Source organism: Rhamphochromis sp. 'chilingali' (genome assembly GCF_963969265.1).
Source record: "Rhamphochromis sp. 'chilingali' genome assembly, chromosome: 2".
Lineage (NCBI taxonomy): Eukaryota > Metazoa > Chordata > Actinopteri > Cichliformes > Cichlidae > Rhamphochromis > Rhamphochromis sp. 'chilingali'.
Genome location: NC_137930.1, coordinates 11200702 through 11218750, shown reverse-complemented (window position 1 = coordinate 11218750; position 18049 = coordinate 11200702). Strand labels below are relative to the sequence as shown.

The window sequence follows — 18049 nt, the reverse complement described above, 5'->3', positions numbered from 1 at the left end:
TTGCTGGGGAGGAGGAGGTTGATTTTCCTGCCTCTGTCCAATTTCCCCCACGTCTGCTAAATTACTTTTTAGTGTTCAAAGTAGGTTTAAAAACATCCCCTCTACTCTTTGCATTACACCTTGAAATCAATTGTAACAATACAAAAACAGTTGATGGAATAAATGATCTCAAATGTCTAAGGAGGAAAGCATAAGAGTGGGAATACTGTGCATATGACTAACACAACATACCGTTTAGTAGTAGCACAGTCCCATTAACAGCTGCATTTTGGCCAATTTATATAAACATTCCTATGCTCCGTTAAGTCCAGTTCTGCTCTGTTTCAATAAATTCCTAGTATTATTACAGAACGGCAATGTGTGAGGTTTGGCTGTAAACACTCAGAAAAACAGGACAGAGTTTACTGAGCTCAGTTTAGTGGAATCCACTGGTGCCCATTATACCCTTATTATGAAAACATCACCCTTCGTCAAATTAATGAACACTCATAGTGGCAACTCTTATTCCACATGCTCTTTTCTACCTTTTATTTTTTAAATGAAAAAAATAGATAAAAATAAAATAAAGCTATGCTATGAGATGAACAGGGTTTTTCCAGAGATTCAATAAAGCAGTTTGATTTTCACTGACTACTTAATATAACTTTCTTACATGGAGAAATTCCAATTTTACCTGGCCTCTTATGATCAAGTATTACGTTGTTTAGTTTTAACATCAGTTTAGCGCTTGCATTACAGCATTTCCCAGTTAATCCCCCTTACATATACATTAGCTTCTTTACAACTGTACAAAAGCATAATTGTGCTCACCTTGGATCAATCTGTCATAGCATTTGCTCCAGGAGTCACGATTTAAGGAGGTGAGGATGCCAACAGGCTCTGTGCTGGTCTCCAGCGAAGAGCTGCATATTCTCTCCAGCTGAACACAAAGCTGGTGCACAGTCAAAGGAGTCCCATCACTATTGTAGACATCCACCATAAAGAACTGAAGCAAGGACACACACAAAAGCAAGGCTCCTTATTGGAAGGGAGTGTATGAGAGAGTGAACTTTCTCACCATAAGAGAATTAAATAACTGGTTGTAAAACATTCCTTCAGAAATTTGGATGTGCATCATCTGACATAGATCCATTTAGCACAGAGTTTAATTTTTATTTACACTTATTACCAGTGTGAGCAAAGAAACCTTTTACCATGATCACCATCCCATGCAGTCTGGGGCTTTTGCTAATCTGCAGCATCAGTGCCAGAAGGATCAAACTGATCCTCAAGGCTGGAAGCATCATTGGTCAGAAATGAGGTACAGACAAACTGCTCTACAGCATGGACATTACTCCCACTCAAGTCCACACTTCTGAGGCAGCAGAGCTCCTTCACCCTCTGATGGATTCAGCCTCGCTGCCATAAAGGATTATTCAGGAATTTTTTCCTATCGATTTCTGTAAAGCTGTATAATAACATTATTTATTAAAGCAATTTGAACTTCTCATCTACATGATGTCAGTCTGATGTTTTTGTTTTTAGCCCAACTTTATTTGTAATTTTGTGCTATAAGAACTGTTGTTAATACAAAAAAAATTAAATTAAATCTCCACTCGTTCATAGTATAATGCCCTTACCAGGAGCCTGTGGAAGTTTTTGTGCAAATGTGAACACTGGTGCACACTGTGGACTGATGTTCCTACCGCACACCCAAAGTCAGCTGTGAAAGGCTCCAGAATTGACTTCCCCCATAAAATGATTTATAATATAAATGAATTGGCAGAGTTCCTGAAAATCCTTGTCTCTAGTGCCTGTGATATACATATTACCGTTTATGTTGAGGGCTGAATCTCAACAATATTGGAGAAGTATGATTTGTGGATTGTGGAAGATGCAGTTGCAGTTAGCACAGTGAAAACTGTGCATTCTACACCTTTTAAACTGCTTGATAATTTGATCTTCACCTTCACTTTTTCTACTAAGATGCATTATAACACCATTCTTTGTAAATGGATGAATACAGTCCCAGAATGTCAGACAAGTGTGTGATGATGTGCTCCTCACCTGACTGTTATAAGCCAATGTAATGTATCTGGAAGGGTAAGAAGTCTTGCCATGGAACACAACAGAGTCCATCTCCAGGCCCGGAATACGGCATGATGATAGCAATTGGGAATACTGGTTCATACACAGGGGTTTTCCTCTCAGGTAATCAACTGGTATCGTCTCACTGTTAAACATGATGCCTGTGTCAACAATTTCTTACTGTTCATGTCTGAAGCTATGGCACTTTGATTAAAGTTAAACCTCAGCCACATAAGAAACAAGGACTTATTTTTATGTGTGGGAATAATACTAAACAGTAAAAATCAGTATCAGCCTTATAAGGGAAATGCCAACAATTTTATACTGCAATGACCTGAAACTTCCAGGATATGATCACATGATGTGTTTATGGTATACCTGGAACTCACAATTACTCATTTCCAGACAGACAGACAGACAGACAGATACACAACCCTCAAAGCCATTTCAAATAAGTGCAAGTACAAGTACATTAGCATGGTGTATGTGTATTTGTTTTGTTTGCAAGTTTGCTTTCCACAGCTTTTGATATTTCACACCAACTTTGAGAAAACAAATTAAAATGTGATTAGGAATTAATAGCAAGGTAGCTAAGCTAAGAAAAGAAGAAGAAAAAAAAAGTTTTGACCATGTAATGTGCATTTCCCCACACAAGGAAAACAATGGACATTTCAAATGTTATCAGTCCTGGTTGGAGGTTGGAAACCCAAATGACTATACTGTAGTGATACAGTAAACCCAGATCCCGTTAGCACCATTCTCTTGACAGGAGGTAATCACAGAATATTGAATTTTAAATAATAACTGTCTATACCTGCCACTTTCTAAGCTTTTACATTTTTTTTTTTTTACTTGAGCTGATAATACTCACTTGTCAATCATAGTCTTGAAGTCCAAAATAGCTCTTATCACTTTGGCAGCACACCTAGGCAGAGAACATGATTATTTAGTTAAACATTTGCATGGCATTGACATAATACAACGTCCCTAATATAGCAATCAGAAACGGCCAAGATTCAGACCTTCAGAATCTATTGTCCCCCCCTTCACAATGCAGTATACAGTTATATAGTTCACCTTATTTGTCCCTGCTTATCCCTGAAGTCCATTCGGGGAAAGGAACCACTGATATTTGAATAAGCCACCACAGGCAGACGGTTGTCAAGATAGTCAGTCTGCACCATATAGTCTGCTAACTAAACACAGATAAGTGCAAGAATGTATTACAGTCCATCCAGAAAATTCAGGATTGTGTTTGTGCAACAATAAGTTAAATGTAGTTGATAACATCTGCACTTTTATTGAGAACTCGCTAATACTCAACTAGTGTATCTGTTGATCTATTTATGCTGCAATTTATGAAGATCTATATCACTGACATCAAGTCATAATTTATAATAATAAAAAAAAAAAAAAAAAAAAAAAAAAAAAAAAAAAAGGAGGGTTCTATAGTGAGTATTGTGAATTTTGAGAATACAACTTGAGGTACTTAAATGTATATAGCCAGGTTGACTAACAGACAGGAGACAGAGTGACTGTTATGTGAAGGCTGTGTGCAGGTAGGAAAAGGACCCAAAGTGCAGACAGTCAGAGACAAAGGGTGAACTTAAATACAGCTTTAATGTCAGTGCCATCACCAGTGTGTGAATGGGTGGATGACTGAATGTGTAAAGCGCTTTGAGGTCCTTGGAGACTAGTAAAGCACTATACAAATGCAGGCCATTTACCATTTAATGCTGAACTCCAAAAAGTAACAAAACTGAGACTCCAAGGTAAACTTATGCAGACAGACCACACAGCTAGATAAGGGTAGATCACGACACAGAGACAGAGAAACACAGGGCACAGAGGGAGCAATCAGGGAATGAGTAACAGGAGGGAAACACAGCTGGGGCAAATCAGGGGCAAATCAGGCCTAATGAAACAGGGGAAGCAAAACCAGATACATTAACATAAGACATGGACCTTCAAAATAAAACAGGAAACAGACTGAACTTATAGACACAGACTCACAAGCAGGCACTGTAACAGATGTGGGAACAGGGCAGACACAGACACTGACTGGACACAGAATAGAGGGAGCATGGAAACCCACACCTGAGAACTACATAATCAAACATCAAGAAGAACTGGGGAAAAATTGGAAATGCAAAACAGAAACTAAAACCTTCACAAAAACAAACTAAGATAAGAACACCAATAAAAAAGGTACAAAACTGAAACCACTGGGTCAACGACCCAGGTACCCTAACAGTCACAGTGGTCCACTGTTAAATCAGTGCATTACTTTAATACCAATGAAGGCTTCTGCTCTCTCTAGTAAAATGCTATGGTCAGCGTTGTTTAATGTTGCACTCAGGTCTAGTAGGACAAACACAAAGACAAGTTCATTGTGAGAACCAATGAAAACTTAGTTTATCACTCCTCAGCAGTCTTGATAAGAACCGAGAATTATTAAATGAAAAAGATTAGAAATTTGTGTACATTTAGCTAAGATAGGACCAGGTAAGGGCTTTTTCAGTAAGAGTTTAATTTTACCAGCTTGAAAGCTTGTTAACAATGATCAAATTTCAAAAAAACAAACAAGTCAAGTTTTGAAGATGTGGATAAATTAATTAAGTCACTACTTAAAGCTAAAGGAATGAGAGGCTCAGAGCTCCCTGTGAGCTTTCATAACAATCGCACCTATAAGCTCCCCTTCAGTGCTGCTGTTAGGCTTACCCAGTTGTCAGTATTGAGAGCCTTCTTTTCTAGGCCTTTCTGCAGTTTTTCTCCAACGCCTCCTGGTTTCAGGAATTCTTGAACCAGCTGTTTTGTTCTCTTCAGCTCATCCACCTCCACAAAGGGCTCCAGGAGTATGAGGTAGCGCTCACAGGTATGCTGAAGTGTGGGCACTGGCTGAGTTGGCAGGGCTTGTTGGTAGGTCAGGCATCTGCCATTAACCCAAGTCCTTGATACAGGCTTCATCAAATGGCAGGAACTGACTAAGGCACAGGGTTTCACCATGCCCATCTTTACCTGATAATTACAAGAACTACTGAGGTGAAGAACAACATGAGTAATAAGAGAACAGTCTGGCTGGTCAACAGCCAGTGAAACAATATATGGATTGAAATAAAACTAAGACTTAAAAAAAAAAAAAAAAAAAAAAGACAGTAAAATGAGCATTATGCTAGCATTAACTGAGAGTGCTGAGAAAGAAAGAAAAACTAACACTTTAAAGTTTTGTACTTTTCTGCATAAATGATCTAAAACATCATCTAACTTCCTTAATCTCCAAAGAGTAGATAAAGTATGATGAAACATGATTGATTATTCATTTGCTGAGGTACTGATACAATATTCATATCCAATGGGGAAAAGAGACCAGACTTTAAAGATTAGTCATTAATTTGAAGAAGAAATGATGAGTATAAATGTGTGCAAATGTTGGATACAAAGCACTTTGGTGTATATTTAAATTTAGAAAAAAAAAAGTACTGTTGGAATGGGTGCAAATGGGTGATGTTGTATAAAGCACTTTGAGTGCTGAAGTAGAACGGAAAAGTGCTATATAAGAATCAGTCCATTTACCATTTATAGCGATAAGGTTCTGGGTTTAAATCCAACATCTAGCTAGCGGCTTTCTGTGTGGAGTTAGCATGTTCTCCTCATGTCTGTGTGGGATTTCTTTGGGTACTGTGGCTTCCTCCCACATCCCAAAGACATGCAGTTGTTAGGGTTAGGTTAACTGGAGATTCTAAATTGGTCATAGGTTGGAATGGCTGTCAGTCTGTGACAGACTGGTGGCCTGTACCCATTTATTACTTATGCAGAAAAGTACAGCTGGGATTGTCTCCAGCTTTTGCGTGCTTCAAATGAGCACTTTTATTATGATTTTAAATCTAATTATTCATCTGTAACCTGAGAGAGACAAAACGTATGAAAAAGATTCTGGTACAAATCAGACAATTTACTGATGGACCTCTGATATTAGTCACCCATATAGTAACAGACTCAAGAGTGGATCTGCCCTTTTTATTTAAGAATAATAATAAAAACTCTTTGCTAAGGTTTATGACCATTCATTATGTTTGTTTATCTAATATCAGCCTTTACTGATCGATGATGGCTTCCTCACAGCCAACGTTTCACATTTAACTAACCTTTCATTTTGGGTATTTCAGTATATTTTTGGAAGATGAGACATTTTAAATAAGGAATACAGATCAAAAATGTAAAATAAGGTGCTATGAACAGATCCAGATGTGATGAGCTGGGAAATGATGGGATGAAAGGGGGGGGGCAAAACGCTTGGACACTGCTAGCACTGGAGCCTACACAAATGCAAAGCAGGAGATGAAGCATAGCTGAATATGTTTCCAAACCAACTTCATTCTAAGCCAAAGACTAGAAAATATGGTGAAGCATATCTTCCCTTTGGCTTCACCTGCACAAGTGCCGAGGTAGGTCTCCCCTGCAGAATTTGTTTTCCCTTCGTAGGGAGCAGCGCTGGGCTGTTTAAATCACGGACAAACAGTATCCCACATTCTTGATTTTTAGTTCACAAACACTTCTTGTAATGCCTAACTACTCCTGTCATTTTGGAGATACACATAGTATAGGGGAGACCGGGGATAGTTGTAACGTGGGTCAGTTGAAACACTTCCAATTTCTCCAATCAGGGCTAAGTTTCAAATGATGTGACTCATCCTATACATGCCCAATTCAGTTCCGCTATTACATGTGAAAAATCAGCACATTTTGTCAAACACAGACAATTTAACATGAAAAAAGTAATTTGTATGCCAAAAAGTAAGTTTTTCTACTTTATTTCAATTTGTAATAACATTATTTGCTTTGCAGTTAAACTCATCAAACTTAAATTATGTTATTTGTATGTCTATGGGGATATATTCTGTGTAGGTCTTTAGTGCTAATGTTTTAGCCGTTGGCTGTAATGTTAGCTAGTTCATGGCTATAGGAGTTCTGGGTCAGTTGTAACAGCAACAGTCTGGGTTAGTTGTAACAATAATGCAGATGTTGCAACTTACCACACTATTACTTTAACTTATATTAAACAAGTTGGGGCAACGACATCAGCAGAGAGAGGTTCACTGGTCGCATTTGTATATGCGGTTAATGCCATTGGCAACACAATTCCTCCACTGTTTGTGTTCCCACACATACATTATGCAGACCTCTGTGTCAGAGATGGAACAGTAGGAAGTACTGGTAGTGGAAGTAAATCAGGATGGGTGCAAGAAACAGATTTCCTCATCTTTCTGAAGCACTCTGCAAACCACACCAAGGTAAGCCATGATAAAAAGTAATGGAATTGAGATGCTGGTGAACAACTACATTTTTTCAGCTTCATTGTTATTTTCAAAATTGGTGCAAGAGTTGCAGGTTATAATGCCCACTGAGCCAATGAGGCCAAACTCAAGGAAGACCAACCAAAATTAATGAAATATTCAGTTGCAGAAAATTCCATAACTTGTCTTTTTTGGGGGGTTGGAATATGTTGCAAAGCTAGATTTCTGCATTCTGTCTCTCTCTCTCTCTCTCTCTCACACACACACACACACACACACACACACACACACACACACACACACACACACACACACACACACACACACACACACGTGTTGAATAAACAAAGATTGCATGTTAATGTTTTGTTAGTACCCTTATTTCATTGTGTTACATTTCACCCCAGGATATGTTTAAAACTAACCCAGACTATGGGGTTAATTGTAACATTTCACTCTTTGTGTTTGAGGCCATACCATGCAATGGGTAATTGTGCTGAACTATTTAATAGCAGAGACATGTAAATACTTTGCATTACATTTTGAATCCACTACCTTAAAAGAGCTCCAATTTACAGACAGAAATGTCAAAAATGTTACAACTATCCCCGGTCTCCCCCATGTAAGCGTGTAAAACCTGCAGATAGTCAGATTAACAGTATTTTGTCTCTATCTGCCATTCTGCAATTCATCTCATGTAAACAATAACGTGGCGCACAGCTGACATGAAAAAAGGCACATACCTTTGACGTTGCGTGACCAGCTCTGTATTCCTCGTCCACACGTAAACATAAAAAAGGAGTTTTTAAAAAAAATCTCAGTTTTCGGTGATTCGAAACGCCGTTTACGTGTGGATGAAACAGCTGCGTTTTCAAAAATACCCGTGTAGGTGCAGACGCAGCGTAAAAGAGTTAGTTTATTTTCTTACTACCTGTAATTTATCGCAGATTACTTGTATTTGCTTAATTGTTTACTAAATGTTTGAGGTGTGAAATAAACCGCAATGGAGCAAAATATGGGTGTGTGTGGTTGGAGGATGTGTGCGTACGCGTGCACGCGGGGGGCGCGCGAACATTTTTCTTGTAAAACAAAGGGGGGCCCAGCAAAAAAAAGTTTGGGAACCACGGAGTTAAATGAAAGGATATTTCTTACCACAGTTCTGGTGCAGAATCTCAGTATCATATTTCCACAGAATGACGCTGGACGGTATTCACCAGCGTAAAATAAGACGATGAGGTGTTCGCAAACGAAGAACTTTGCTCCCAACACTCACACGAATGCTTTACCTAAATAAACAGGACAAATACGAGTGTGACAGGTTCTCCGGATTTAATGTTTTTTTGTTTTGTTTTTTTAATGCAAGTTTCTAATGTTACTGAGATACATAAAGCAATGCTATATTCAGATTTAGCATGCCCCATCTGGTGGTGGACAAGCTTCAAAATTCTTCAATTCTTGAAGAGACTGTTCCCTTACTTGCGTGCATCTGAGAATCTATCAGTTTGTTACCGACATGGGTGGGGATGATGTCATATTGTACTGCCCCGTGGGTGAAACAGCAAGTGTTTAAACAGAAGAACAGGTACAGCCAAAATTAAATTAATATATAGTTGTTGGTTTTGTTTTGTTTTTTTAACTTACTTTAAGACGCCTTGCAGTACAAGCCAAGAGAGAAGAGCAGGGACTTAAATAGTCAGAGTTAAACAGGCCCTAGAACTAATGGCTCTTCTTAGCGATGTTCCACCAATAGGAATTTTCCACTTGTGGGGTTTACACCAATAGCAAACTTCCACGAGCTGGTTAAGTTAACTCAGTAAGGTAACCCACATGAAATGGATGGTTTTAGCAGCATCTGGCCTATCTAAGAGGGGCGTTTCATGGATCATGTGACTTTTATTCCACACTAAATGATCCCTATGAATGACACCTATTCTCGTCACAGACATTATGACATGATGATAAAATTGTATAGGATCTATAAAGAACATAAAAAAGATAACTGGAAAATGCAACACTGTTGCCAAAAGGGCACAGTCAATAATGCAGAAAATCATTAATCTGGTTATTTAGCGCAAACAGCATTAAAATCAACATTTTCATTTAAGTTAATGATTTTATCTCTCAGTTTGCTCTCGGTGTTGCTGAAATTAAAACTTACTCCCCTACAGCCTAATAAAGGAGACATGGAAATCACTTTGGTTGTCAACAGATCAAAGTGAATCAATAATTTCATTCTTTAAAAAGGAATTCTTGGTGTGTGTTCTGTGATGGTATGCCTTGCTTATATAAACTGTAATCCCCAGCAGAGAATCTCTAATATGTTTGAAACATTACCAATGCTCATCAGGGAAACAACCAGTTCAGATGCTACTAAAAATCTTCAGATCCTTAGTCTCCCTGCAGAGGTCTGAGAGATTTTCCTGAAATGGTGATGCTGTTTTCTGGAGAATTGATTGGTCAGTATGCAGATTTCTTTCTGCTGATTAAGCTACAGGCTAGGCTCCACTGACAATTAGTTTTCCAGAAAATAGTTTCGCCATTCCTAGAAAATCTCTCAGAGCAGGTTAGGTTCGTAGAATAATTTACCATGGGGATTTATGCTGATTTACCCAAGCTGCAACTTTTACTGAAGCCTTCTTTCCCTGCATGTTCCACATATAAAAACAACTATAAAAGATTATTAGAAGCAAATGGATTATTCAGGGTTAACAATGACTCGACTCTTTTGTACTGTTAAAGAGGAAGGGATGAGGGAGCGGGTCACTTGAGACAGGCCCTGCAGACTCTTATCTAGAAAACAGAGTAAATATAGACACAGCTCATCTGATGTTTATTGAAGATCTAAAAGATACGCTTTTGAGGGAAAGAAAAAACACTTTGCAGAACTGCAAGGCCAAAATCCCTGAACAGGGTTACTTCTGTCATGTGAGATGCACTTGTGTCTTTATGGTCACGCATCCTGCTCAGACAAGTCTTATGCCAATTGAAAGTGATGGTAAGACTAGAAACAGTAAAACTAGTATTGCCATCAGACTTTTTCATGTTTTAGCACCAAAGTTATAATAATTGGGGAACTCAAACTACTTTTTACATGCTTGGTTTGCCAGACGTGCAGAAAACCTGCAAGAGATTACAAGTGACACACTGGAGAATGTACCTGACAATATCCTAATTTGACAAAAACTTTAACATGAACTTACATTTTTTGCTTTGAGCTGATTTTTCACTGCCTGTTTTCTAAATGCAAATAAGGATAGCTCATCCAATCAACATGATTTATAGAAAATTCAAATAAAAGCTATTTAGTGCTTAAACTCAGATGAACCAATATGGCAGAATGGAGACCCAGGAATGACACGAATTAGGATAGGATCCCCCACATTCTAGATGCTGGCATTGGTGAAAATGAAGATGGAGGATGGGTGTAGCTTACCAATGAAGCTCCGATTACCAATGTAGTGTAACTGAATTCAGATAATGTAAAGATAACCTGGATACGCTGAACTTGCTTTATTGAATAGGGCTCTGATTGTCTACTCCACCTTAATTGCTTCCATCAGAGTTCCCACCTGTGTCTCAGAAAACCATAACTAAACCCAAGCTGTGACAGCAGACGGTTCAGTGCTTAATCAGCAGAAGATTTACTCGGGTAACAATAAACAGTAGATGGCAGCAATATACCATTGATGCATCTAGTCAATCTACCCCAAAGAAGTAGAAGAAGATAGATTGTTCTGTTTGGTTGGTCTTTATATTTCAATCAACTTCACCATTACCTTCATCTTTTGCTAAACCAGGAAGAGCTGTAGCTGCTGACAGGTAACTCCAAAGGCAAAAAAGGCAAAACTATTAGCAAACTGTGCACCAAATTTAAACATAAACACACAACAGAATAATTTACCAATTTATTGGTGACTGTAAGTTAAAAGTGGTAACGATGTTATTTTAATACTATCAAAATATATTAATTATTATTAACTATTAAACCGTTCTATTTGCTTTATTAACTGCTGCAGAGAAAAAGAAAGGCTTTCATGTCCCTTTTTATCTGGTTTACTTAAGTTAATTGTCTTGTTGGGGGAGGGGAGCATTTATCATTTCCTTTAACCAGAGGATTTTCTTTTTCAGATATTTTCTCAACAGCACTGTGACCTGACAGTTAAACGGGTTTAACAATTAACTCCAAGTGTGGAAGTTTACTGAAAGAAAAATGTTGAGAATTCTGAACAGAATTATAGTAAGTAACACGCTCTCAGTTAACTTAGCCTTTTGTTAATGTAATAGTGTAAATCATTTCCCTGGCTCTTTTTTTTTTATTGTGTCATTATTAATGCTCTTATTTTTATTTTGCTCACAGAATTTAATGTAGTAACTAAAACATTTTTGCATCTGTCAGGTGAATGTTGGAATGATGAATTCTTATGGCTTGGTGAAATCCTGTCGGCTGGTAAATTCTGCATCGGACACTCTGATGGGTGGCAGGTATCTGAACCATCAGAAAGGACTGCCCCGTCTGCCTGTGCCCCCTCTGCGGGAGACCTGTGAACGCTATCTGAGTTGTCTGGAGCCCCTTGTAACAGAGGATGAGCTGAAGCACATAAAACGGCTGATGAAGGAGTTCCTCAAAGAAGGAGGTGATGGAGAGAAACTGCAGAGAAGCCTGGAGAGGAAAGCGTGCACTACTGACAACTGGGTGAGTGCAAAACATGGATTAAATGTCCTTAACTGTCCATGTTAGTGGTCGGACAGGAGAGCTGATAGGTGCAGTTTAGGAGGGACTGTGGTGAGAAATCATGGGCAGCATAATGGTTTTTGTCCTGATGTGTCTCCATTCACAGCTTTTTCAGAAACATTGTCAGTGGCTTATTGTTGGGTTGTTTTATTATAAGTTGGAGCTGGTGATCCTGAATCCTCCCTTAGGAAACAATAGGTCTAGGCTGCCATAATTCATTGTGTATTTCTCCTTTCGTCGCCTTTTTCAATCACGTATTTATATACGGCAGCACGGTGGCACGGTGGTTAGCACTGTTGCCGCACAGCAAGAAGGTCCTGAGTTCAATTCCAACATCAGGCCGGGGTCTTTCTGTGTGGAGTTTGCATGTTCTCCCCGTGTTTGCGTGGGTTCCCTCCGGGTACTCCGGCTTCCTCCCACCGTCCAAAGACATGCAGCTTGTGGGGATAGGTTAATTGGATAATCCAAATTGTCACTAGGTGTGAATGTGCGAATGACTGTGAGTGCGAATGGTTGTCTGTCCCTGTGTGTTGGCCCTGCGACAGACTGGCGACCTGTCCAGGGTGTACCCCGCCTCTCGCCCTATGACAGTTGGGATAGGCTCCAGTGCCCCCCGCGACCCTGAACAGGATAAGCGGAAGCGAATGGATGGATTGATGGATGGCATTTATATACTTCTCTGCATTTAATTATTTGTTATTATTAATCTCTGGCTCTCTTCCACATCATGTCTTTTTCCTGTCTATCTCCAACCAGTTGCAGCAGATAGTCAGCCCTCCCTGAGCCTGGTTCTGCTGGAGTTTTCTTCCTGTTAAAAGGGAGTTTTTCCTTCCCATTGTTCCCAAGACGTTTGCTCATAGGGGGTCATATGATTGTTGGGGTGTTTGTTTTCTTTGTATTATAATTTTTTTTTTTTTACAATATAAAACACCTTGAGCCATTTGTTGTTGGGATCTGGCACTGTATAAATAAAATTGAATTGAACTACTAAACATTAAAAGTAATCAAAGACTTTTCAGACAGACTGTTTATGCGTTTTCTTTTTGCAGCTTGCAGATTATGGGATACAGATTAATTATTTGGACTCGAGGGAATCTTTGCTGATTTCTAACGGTGGATTTGTTCTTCCCAAAATGGACTTCACTGATAAACAGGGACAAATAAGGTAAGCACATGTGCACACACATCAAACAAATGACATGGAAGGACTTAAGGTCTGTTTTAGTTAGCTGAGCATCTGACTTTATGGACATCAGAAAAGGAAAATATACTACCATGCATTTGTAATTTTGTACATTAGAAAATACAAAGATGTGCACTGGCCCACTGTCTTATCCAACTTGCTCAGCTTGGACCTGCACTTGGACCCTACTATTGCAGGATTTTTTTTTAAATGTAAACACAGACCCAGCAAGTGGTTTTGTTGTTTTGTTTTTTTTAAATCTTCCAAAAGATTAAACTAAGTAAACATGTGGCAATATCCCATCCAATAGGCTAACAGTGAGTTAACTAGCTTAGGGGAAATATTCTGTGTTTTTTAATGTATATGTGGAGATGAGAAAAGTCCTACAATGATGATCAGCTTGATGACATTCAGCTGGTTTTAGGGGTTATCATCGTAGAAGGTGGTTCTCTTCTAACTGTCCTTCAACCAGTACAACTAATACTCCAAAACTGCTTGCCATCACCTTTGTTCATTTGGGAAATCTTACTCAAATGAAGCAAACCTGCCAACGACTTTCCATATTCTATTTCAAGATGAACTACACCCTAAGAATTTACAACCTATCGGTACATTAACTCCAGCTTCAAAAATCCTAGCATGCTTCATCGTCAGAGCCTGTTCACACTCACAGAGTCCAACTATGTCACTTCCCCTCAGTTTTCCATCAAGTTCTTGTGTAATCCAGGATTTCTTCTGATCACTTCTCATTTATTCTGCATTTGTGCTGGTACATCAGTCACTCACCCCGACCACCGGATCGAGATTGTGGGTCGAACTTTAATTTTAGTGTCCCAGCTTTTTCTGAATTTGGTTTTGTGTATAACTTCAATAATTCATGCAGGATCAACTGCTCTGTGTGAAAATAGCTGAACATATTTTGTCCATGGGCAGTTACAGATAAATTGTACGGTATAAATTATAAGGATCTTTGGTTTTAGGAGTTTGACCCACATTAGGTATCTTGGCCACTTTGCTTTTAGTGAGTCATATTGCATTGAAAACTTTTATGTTGTATTGTTTTATAACTGTTTTTTCTGACCAGGTGTGCTGCCAAAGTGATAAAAGCTGTTCTGGACTTCAAGACAATGATTGAGGAGTGAGTACCATCAGATCACTTAAAACTTCTTGCAATCACAAACATGGCAAAGATGGTGTAGTGGACCATGGACACAATGTGAAACACTGAAAGATGCCTGGTTGGGGACCAGGGTTGTATTCCAGGAAGCATGTTTGACAAACTCTGGGTTTACTTTATAATAATGTAAAATAGTCAGTGAACTCTATGAACCAGAATATTTGAATAGAGGTTTTAAAGTTATTGCTTGTCTTGTCTTTTTTTTTTTTTTTTTTTTTTTTTTTTAATTTAACCACGAATGTATGTTAGGACACACCCTCTTAATTTTGCAGTGAGACACTACCAGTACAATATATGCGAGGAGAGCCCCTCTGTATGATGCAATACTTCCGGGCACTGTCATCCTGCCGTGTCCCTGGACAGAAGACTGACTCATTGGTGTTCCATGCCAAGAACTCCAACCCCAGACACATTACAGTGGCACAAAACTCTCAGGTGAGGTGTCAAACATACACCTTTATTGAGGTGTTTGAGTTCAGGGCCCCATTATTTATCAAACTTGAATTCTACAAGTCCAGGTAAAAAAGCACCGGCTCAAGCACCAGCTTCTTCTAATAACTCTTGAAAAGTTATCACAGCACATACAGAAAAACAAATCAAACAAGGTTTCTCCCTACATTTACACTCATTTCATTGGCATCCTTGAAAAAGGATTTAAAGGACAAAGGACACTCTTTCGAGGATGCCATCTTCACATTTTGGACAGAGAAGACAGATGGTTTGAAAGAGGAGTGAAAGAAGCCATTTATGTCCACTGTGAAGGACCATCTTATGGCACCAACTGTCTGCCATCTATAATCCAGTGTTGAGATTCCTTCCCAGACTCCTTAACGCCCACTCACATCCCGGGCCATTTAAACTCAGGAAATCACATTATAGGGTGGGGCTAGGTTTCACAATGAGCTCAACTAAAACCATGCCTGATTGTGACCTACACCCGTTTTTACACCTGGGCTCGTGTGATTAAGTAGAGGATCATTAGGGGGTCCTTTTGTCCCTCTTGGGGTGGACCCTTGAACTGAAGAAGCTTCTCGGATGAGAGGTGAAACATCTTCAAGCAATTTAGAGAAGTCCAGACGCTCTTCTTTCTAAGAATCTTAGACCTCTAAGGCTTAATTTAAGGTGCTACTAAAATTGTCATACATTTCACAGGAATACTCATGTTTAATTTATTTGGAATAAGTTTTGATCTTCCAGTTCCTTTAACAATGGGCAGTAATGCCTGAATTACAAGTGGTCTCTTTCTCAGTGTTGAACTGTCAGTCCAGCATTGTTGTCTCTCTTTTCAGTTCTTTACAGTGGAGGTCTACCACAGTGATGGCACTCCGATCACTGCTGATCAGCTTTGTGTTCAGCTGGAGCGGATCTGTAATTCATCACTAGAGACCAACACAGAACATGTTGGTATTCTCACGACCCTGCACCGGGACACCTGGTACAAATACTATAACAAACTGGTCCAGGGTGAGCACAATTATACTTCCATAGACATGTAAAGGGGCTTACAGAAATTGTGTGTAATAAGTAAAAACAAGGATTTTAAGGGCAAAGATTCATTGTTAAGGGACACAGTAGATTATAATTAGTCATATGCAAAGTGTTAAGGTCACCTGTGTAACCCCCACCTACCATTGGGACACAAATGTTAATACAAGAGCAATAAATTTAGGTCAGAATAATAAGTAATATCATAATCTAACCACCACCTATTTCCAGTTTGAATTCACTTTAGATGTATTCATTTATTTATTTAAAAATGTGTAAATGTAGACACTTTAAGCAATTTCAAGCTCAACCTGTGAAATGCTGTCATTTGTTATTTTACTGTAGAGCATGTGCAAGAGGGTGTAAGTATTGCAGTGTATTAAATGGAGGAGATGCAAGGGGATGGCCAGGGGCAGGAATGATTTTCTGAGTCGTTCAGTGGTGCTTTTTAGTAATCTTGGTCTCTCACTGAACATGCTCCTGTAACTAGCCAGCAGAGAGTAGGGTAGGGTGGGGGCCATTATGGCCAGCATTATCCTTATCTTAGACAACATCCACCTCTTAGACACCACCCTAAGGGAGTCCAGCTCCATCCCAGCAGCGTTACTGGCCTTGCGGAACAGTTTGAGTCTGTTGGCATCTGCAACCCTCTACCAGCTGCCCCAGCATGCAACAGCATAGACGATCACCCAGAAGAGTTGGCCTCATGGTATTGAATGCACTGGAAACATCGAAAAACATGACCCCACCATGCTTCCGGCTCATCCAAATGGGTGTAGACACAATTGAGCTGGTAGATGATGGCGTCCTCAGCTCTGAGGTGGGGCTGGTAAGCAAACTGAAGGGGATCCTGATTTGGCCAGACTAGAGGTCGGAGCTGGTCAAGGATGAGTCTTCCCAGGGTCTTCATGATGTGGGAGTTTCTCCTGTAATTGTCCTCAGCCTCTCTGATCTTGCCCTTCAATAATGCCTGAACCACTCTGAAGCCCTCTTCTTGTCCTTCAGGAGTGCTTTGATGTCCTTAGTTACCCACAGCTTGTTATTTGGGTAACAATGGACAGTCTGAGTTGGGACAGTGGAGTTGGTGCAGAAGGTTATGTAGTCGGTGATAGGATCAGTAAGTCCATTGATGCCCTCACTCTAAGAACCTTCCAGTTTGTCAATTCAAAACAACCCTGTTGTTCCGCTAAGGCCTCCGACCACCTCCTAATACTTGTAGTGGTCACAGGCTCCCTCCCCACAATAAGCACATAGCAGGGTGTGAGGTGAATCAGGTTATGATCTGACTTACCGAGTGGGGGGGAGGGAGAATGAACTGCATGCGTCCTTGACATTACTATGCAGTGCATCTAAAAGTCTCCCCATGCTGGTGTGACAGACCACATATTGTGTGAAAGTTGGCAGTGTAGTGTCCAAGGCGACATGGTTGAAATCACCCAAGATGGAAGTGAAAGCACTCGGGTGCTGAGTGTGTAACTGGGCTATAGCAGAGTGGATAATGTCACATGCAGCTGTGGGGTTAGTCGAGGGGGGAACGTAAACAGTCACCAAGCTCACATGGGAACATTTCCTGGGCAAATAATACAGCCCTAGTTCAACAGTGCACAGTTTGATGACAGGTGCCATGCCAACGGCATCAGGGCGATCAGCTGATCTCTGGAGTAAACAACCTGTGCGGTGTGTAGCGGCTCCTCCGCGCTGCCATTCCTCAAAAAAAGTAACTATTCCGTGGCAATAAACGGAACAAAAACTCTATCGATCCAAATGTTTTAAAAAGAGATATTAAAAAAAGGAGGAACACTCTTAAGTACTAAGGTCAAAGAAATAAGTAAGAAAAAAGCTAAAGTAAAAAGCAAGAGCAACTGAAACAGGCTGCATGCTGTTTGATGCATGTGCACATGCATTAATACTCCCATGGATGAATCGGAAAACAACTTGGAGTTAGATGTTTGGCATGCAGAATGGATCGAACGGCTAACCTTCAGATTAGAATATTACATTTTAGGTTTTCTAGAATATTAAACAATTGTGTTAAATTTAAACAATTGTGTTAAATTTATCTTAACAGCATATTTGCTTTGTGTGTCTTTGTGCTTAATTTGTTCAGATCC

General features: G+C 39.6%; 1 protein-coding gene across 2 annotated transcripts in view; it reads right to left on the bottom strand.

Annotated features, from left to right (window-relative positions):
• Positions 1-9161, bottom strand: part of LOC308393097 (carnitine O-acetyltransferase-like) — a 32827-nt gene extending 23666 nt beyond the window's left edge. Inside the window, exons 1-7 of one of the 2 annotated variants that reach the window (XM_080876598.1) lie at positions 9003-9161; positions 8514-8647; positions 4789-5085; positions 3145-3263; positions 2939-2992; positions 2047-2212; positions 811-985 (exon numbers count right to left, since the gene is read on the bottom strand). In XM_080876598.1, the coding sequence (XP_080732724.1) occupies positions 811-985; positions 2047-2212; positions 2939-2992; positions 3145-3263; positions 4789-5085; positions 8514-8543 (841 nt within the window). In that variant the 5' untranslated portion in view covers positions 8544-8647; positions 9003-9161. Of the gene's footprint in view, positions 1-810; positions 986-2046; positions 2213-2938; positions 2993-3144; positions 3264-4788; positions 5086-8104; positions 8445-8513; positions 8648-9002 lie in introns of those variants that run through there. The other variant, XM_080876599.1, reaches the window with a different exon arrangement.
• Between the last annotated feature and the right edge of the window lie 8888 nt (positions 9162-18049).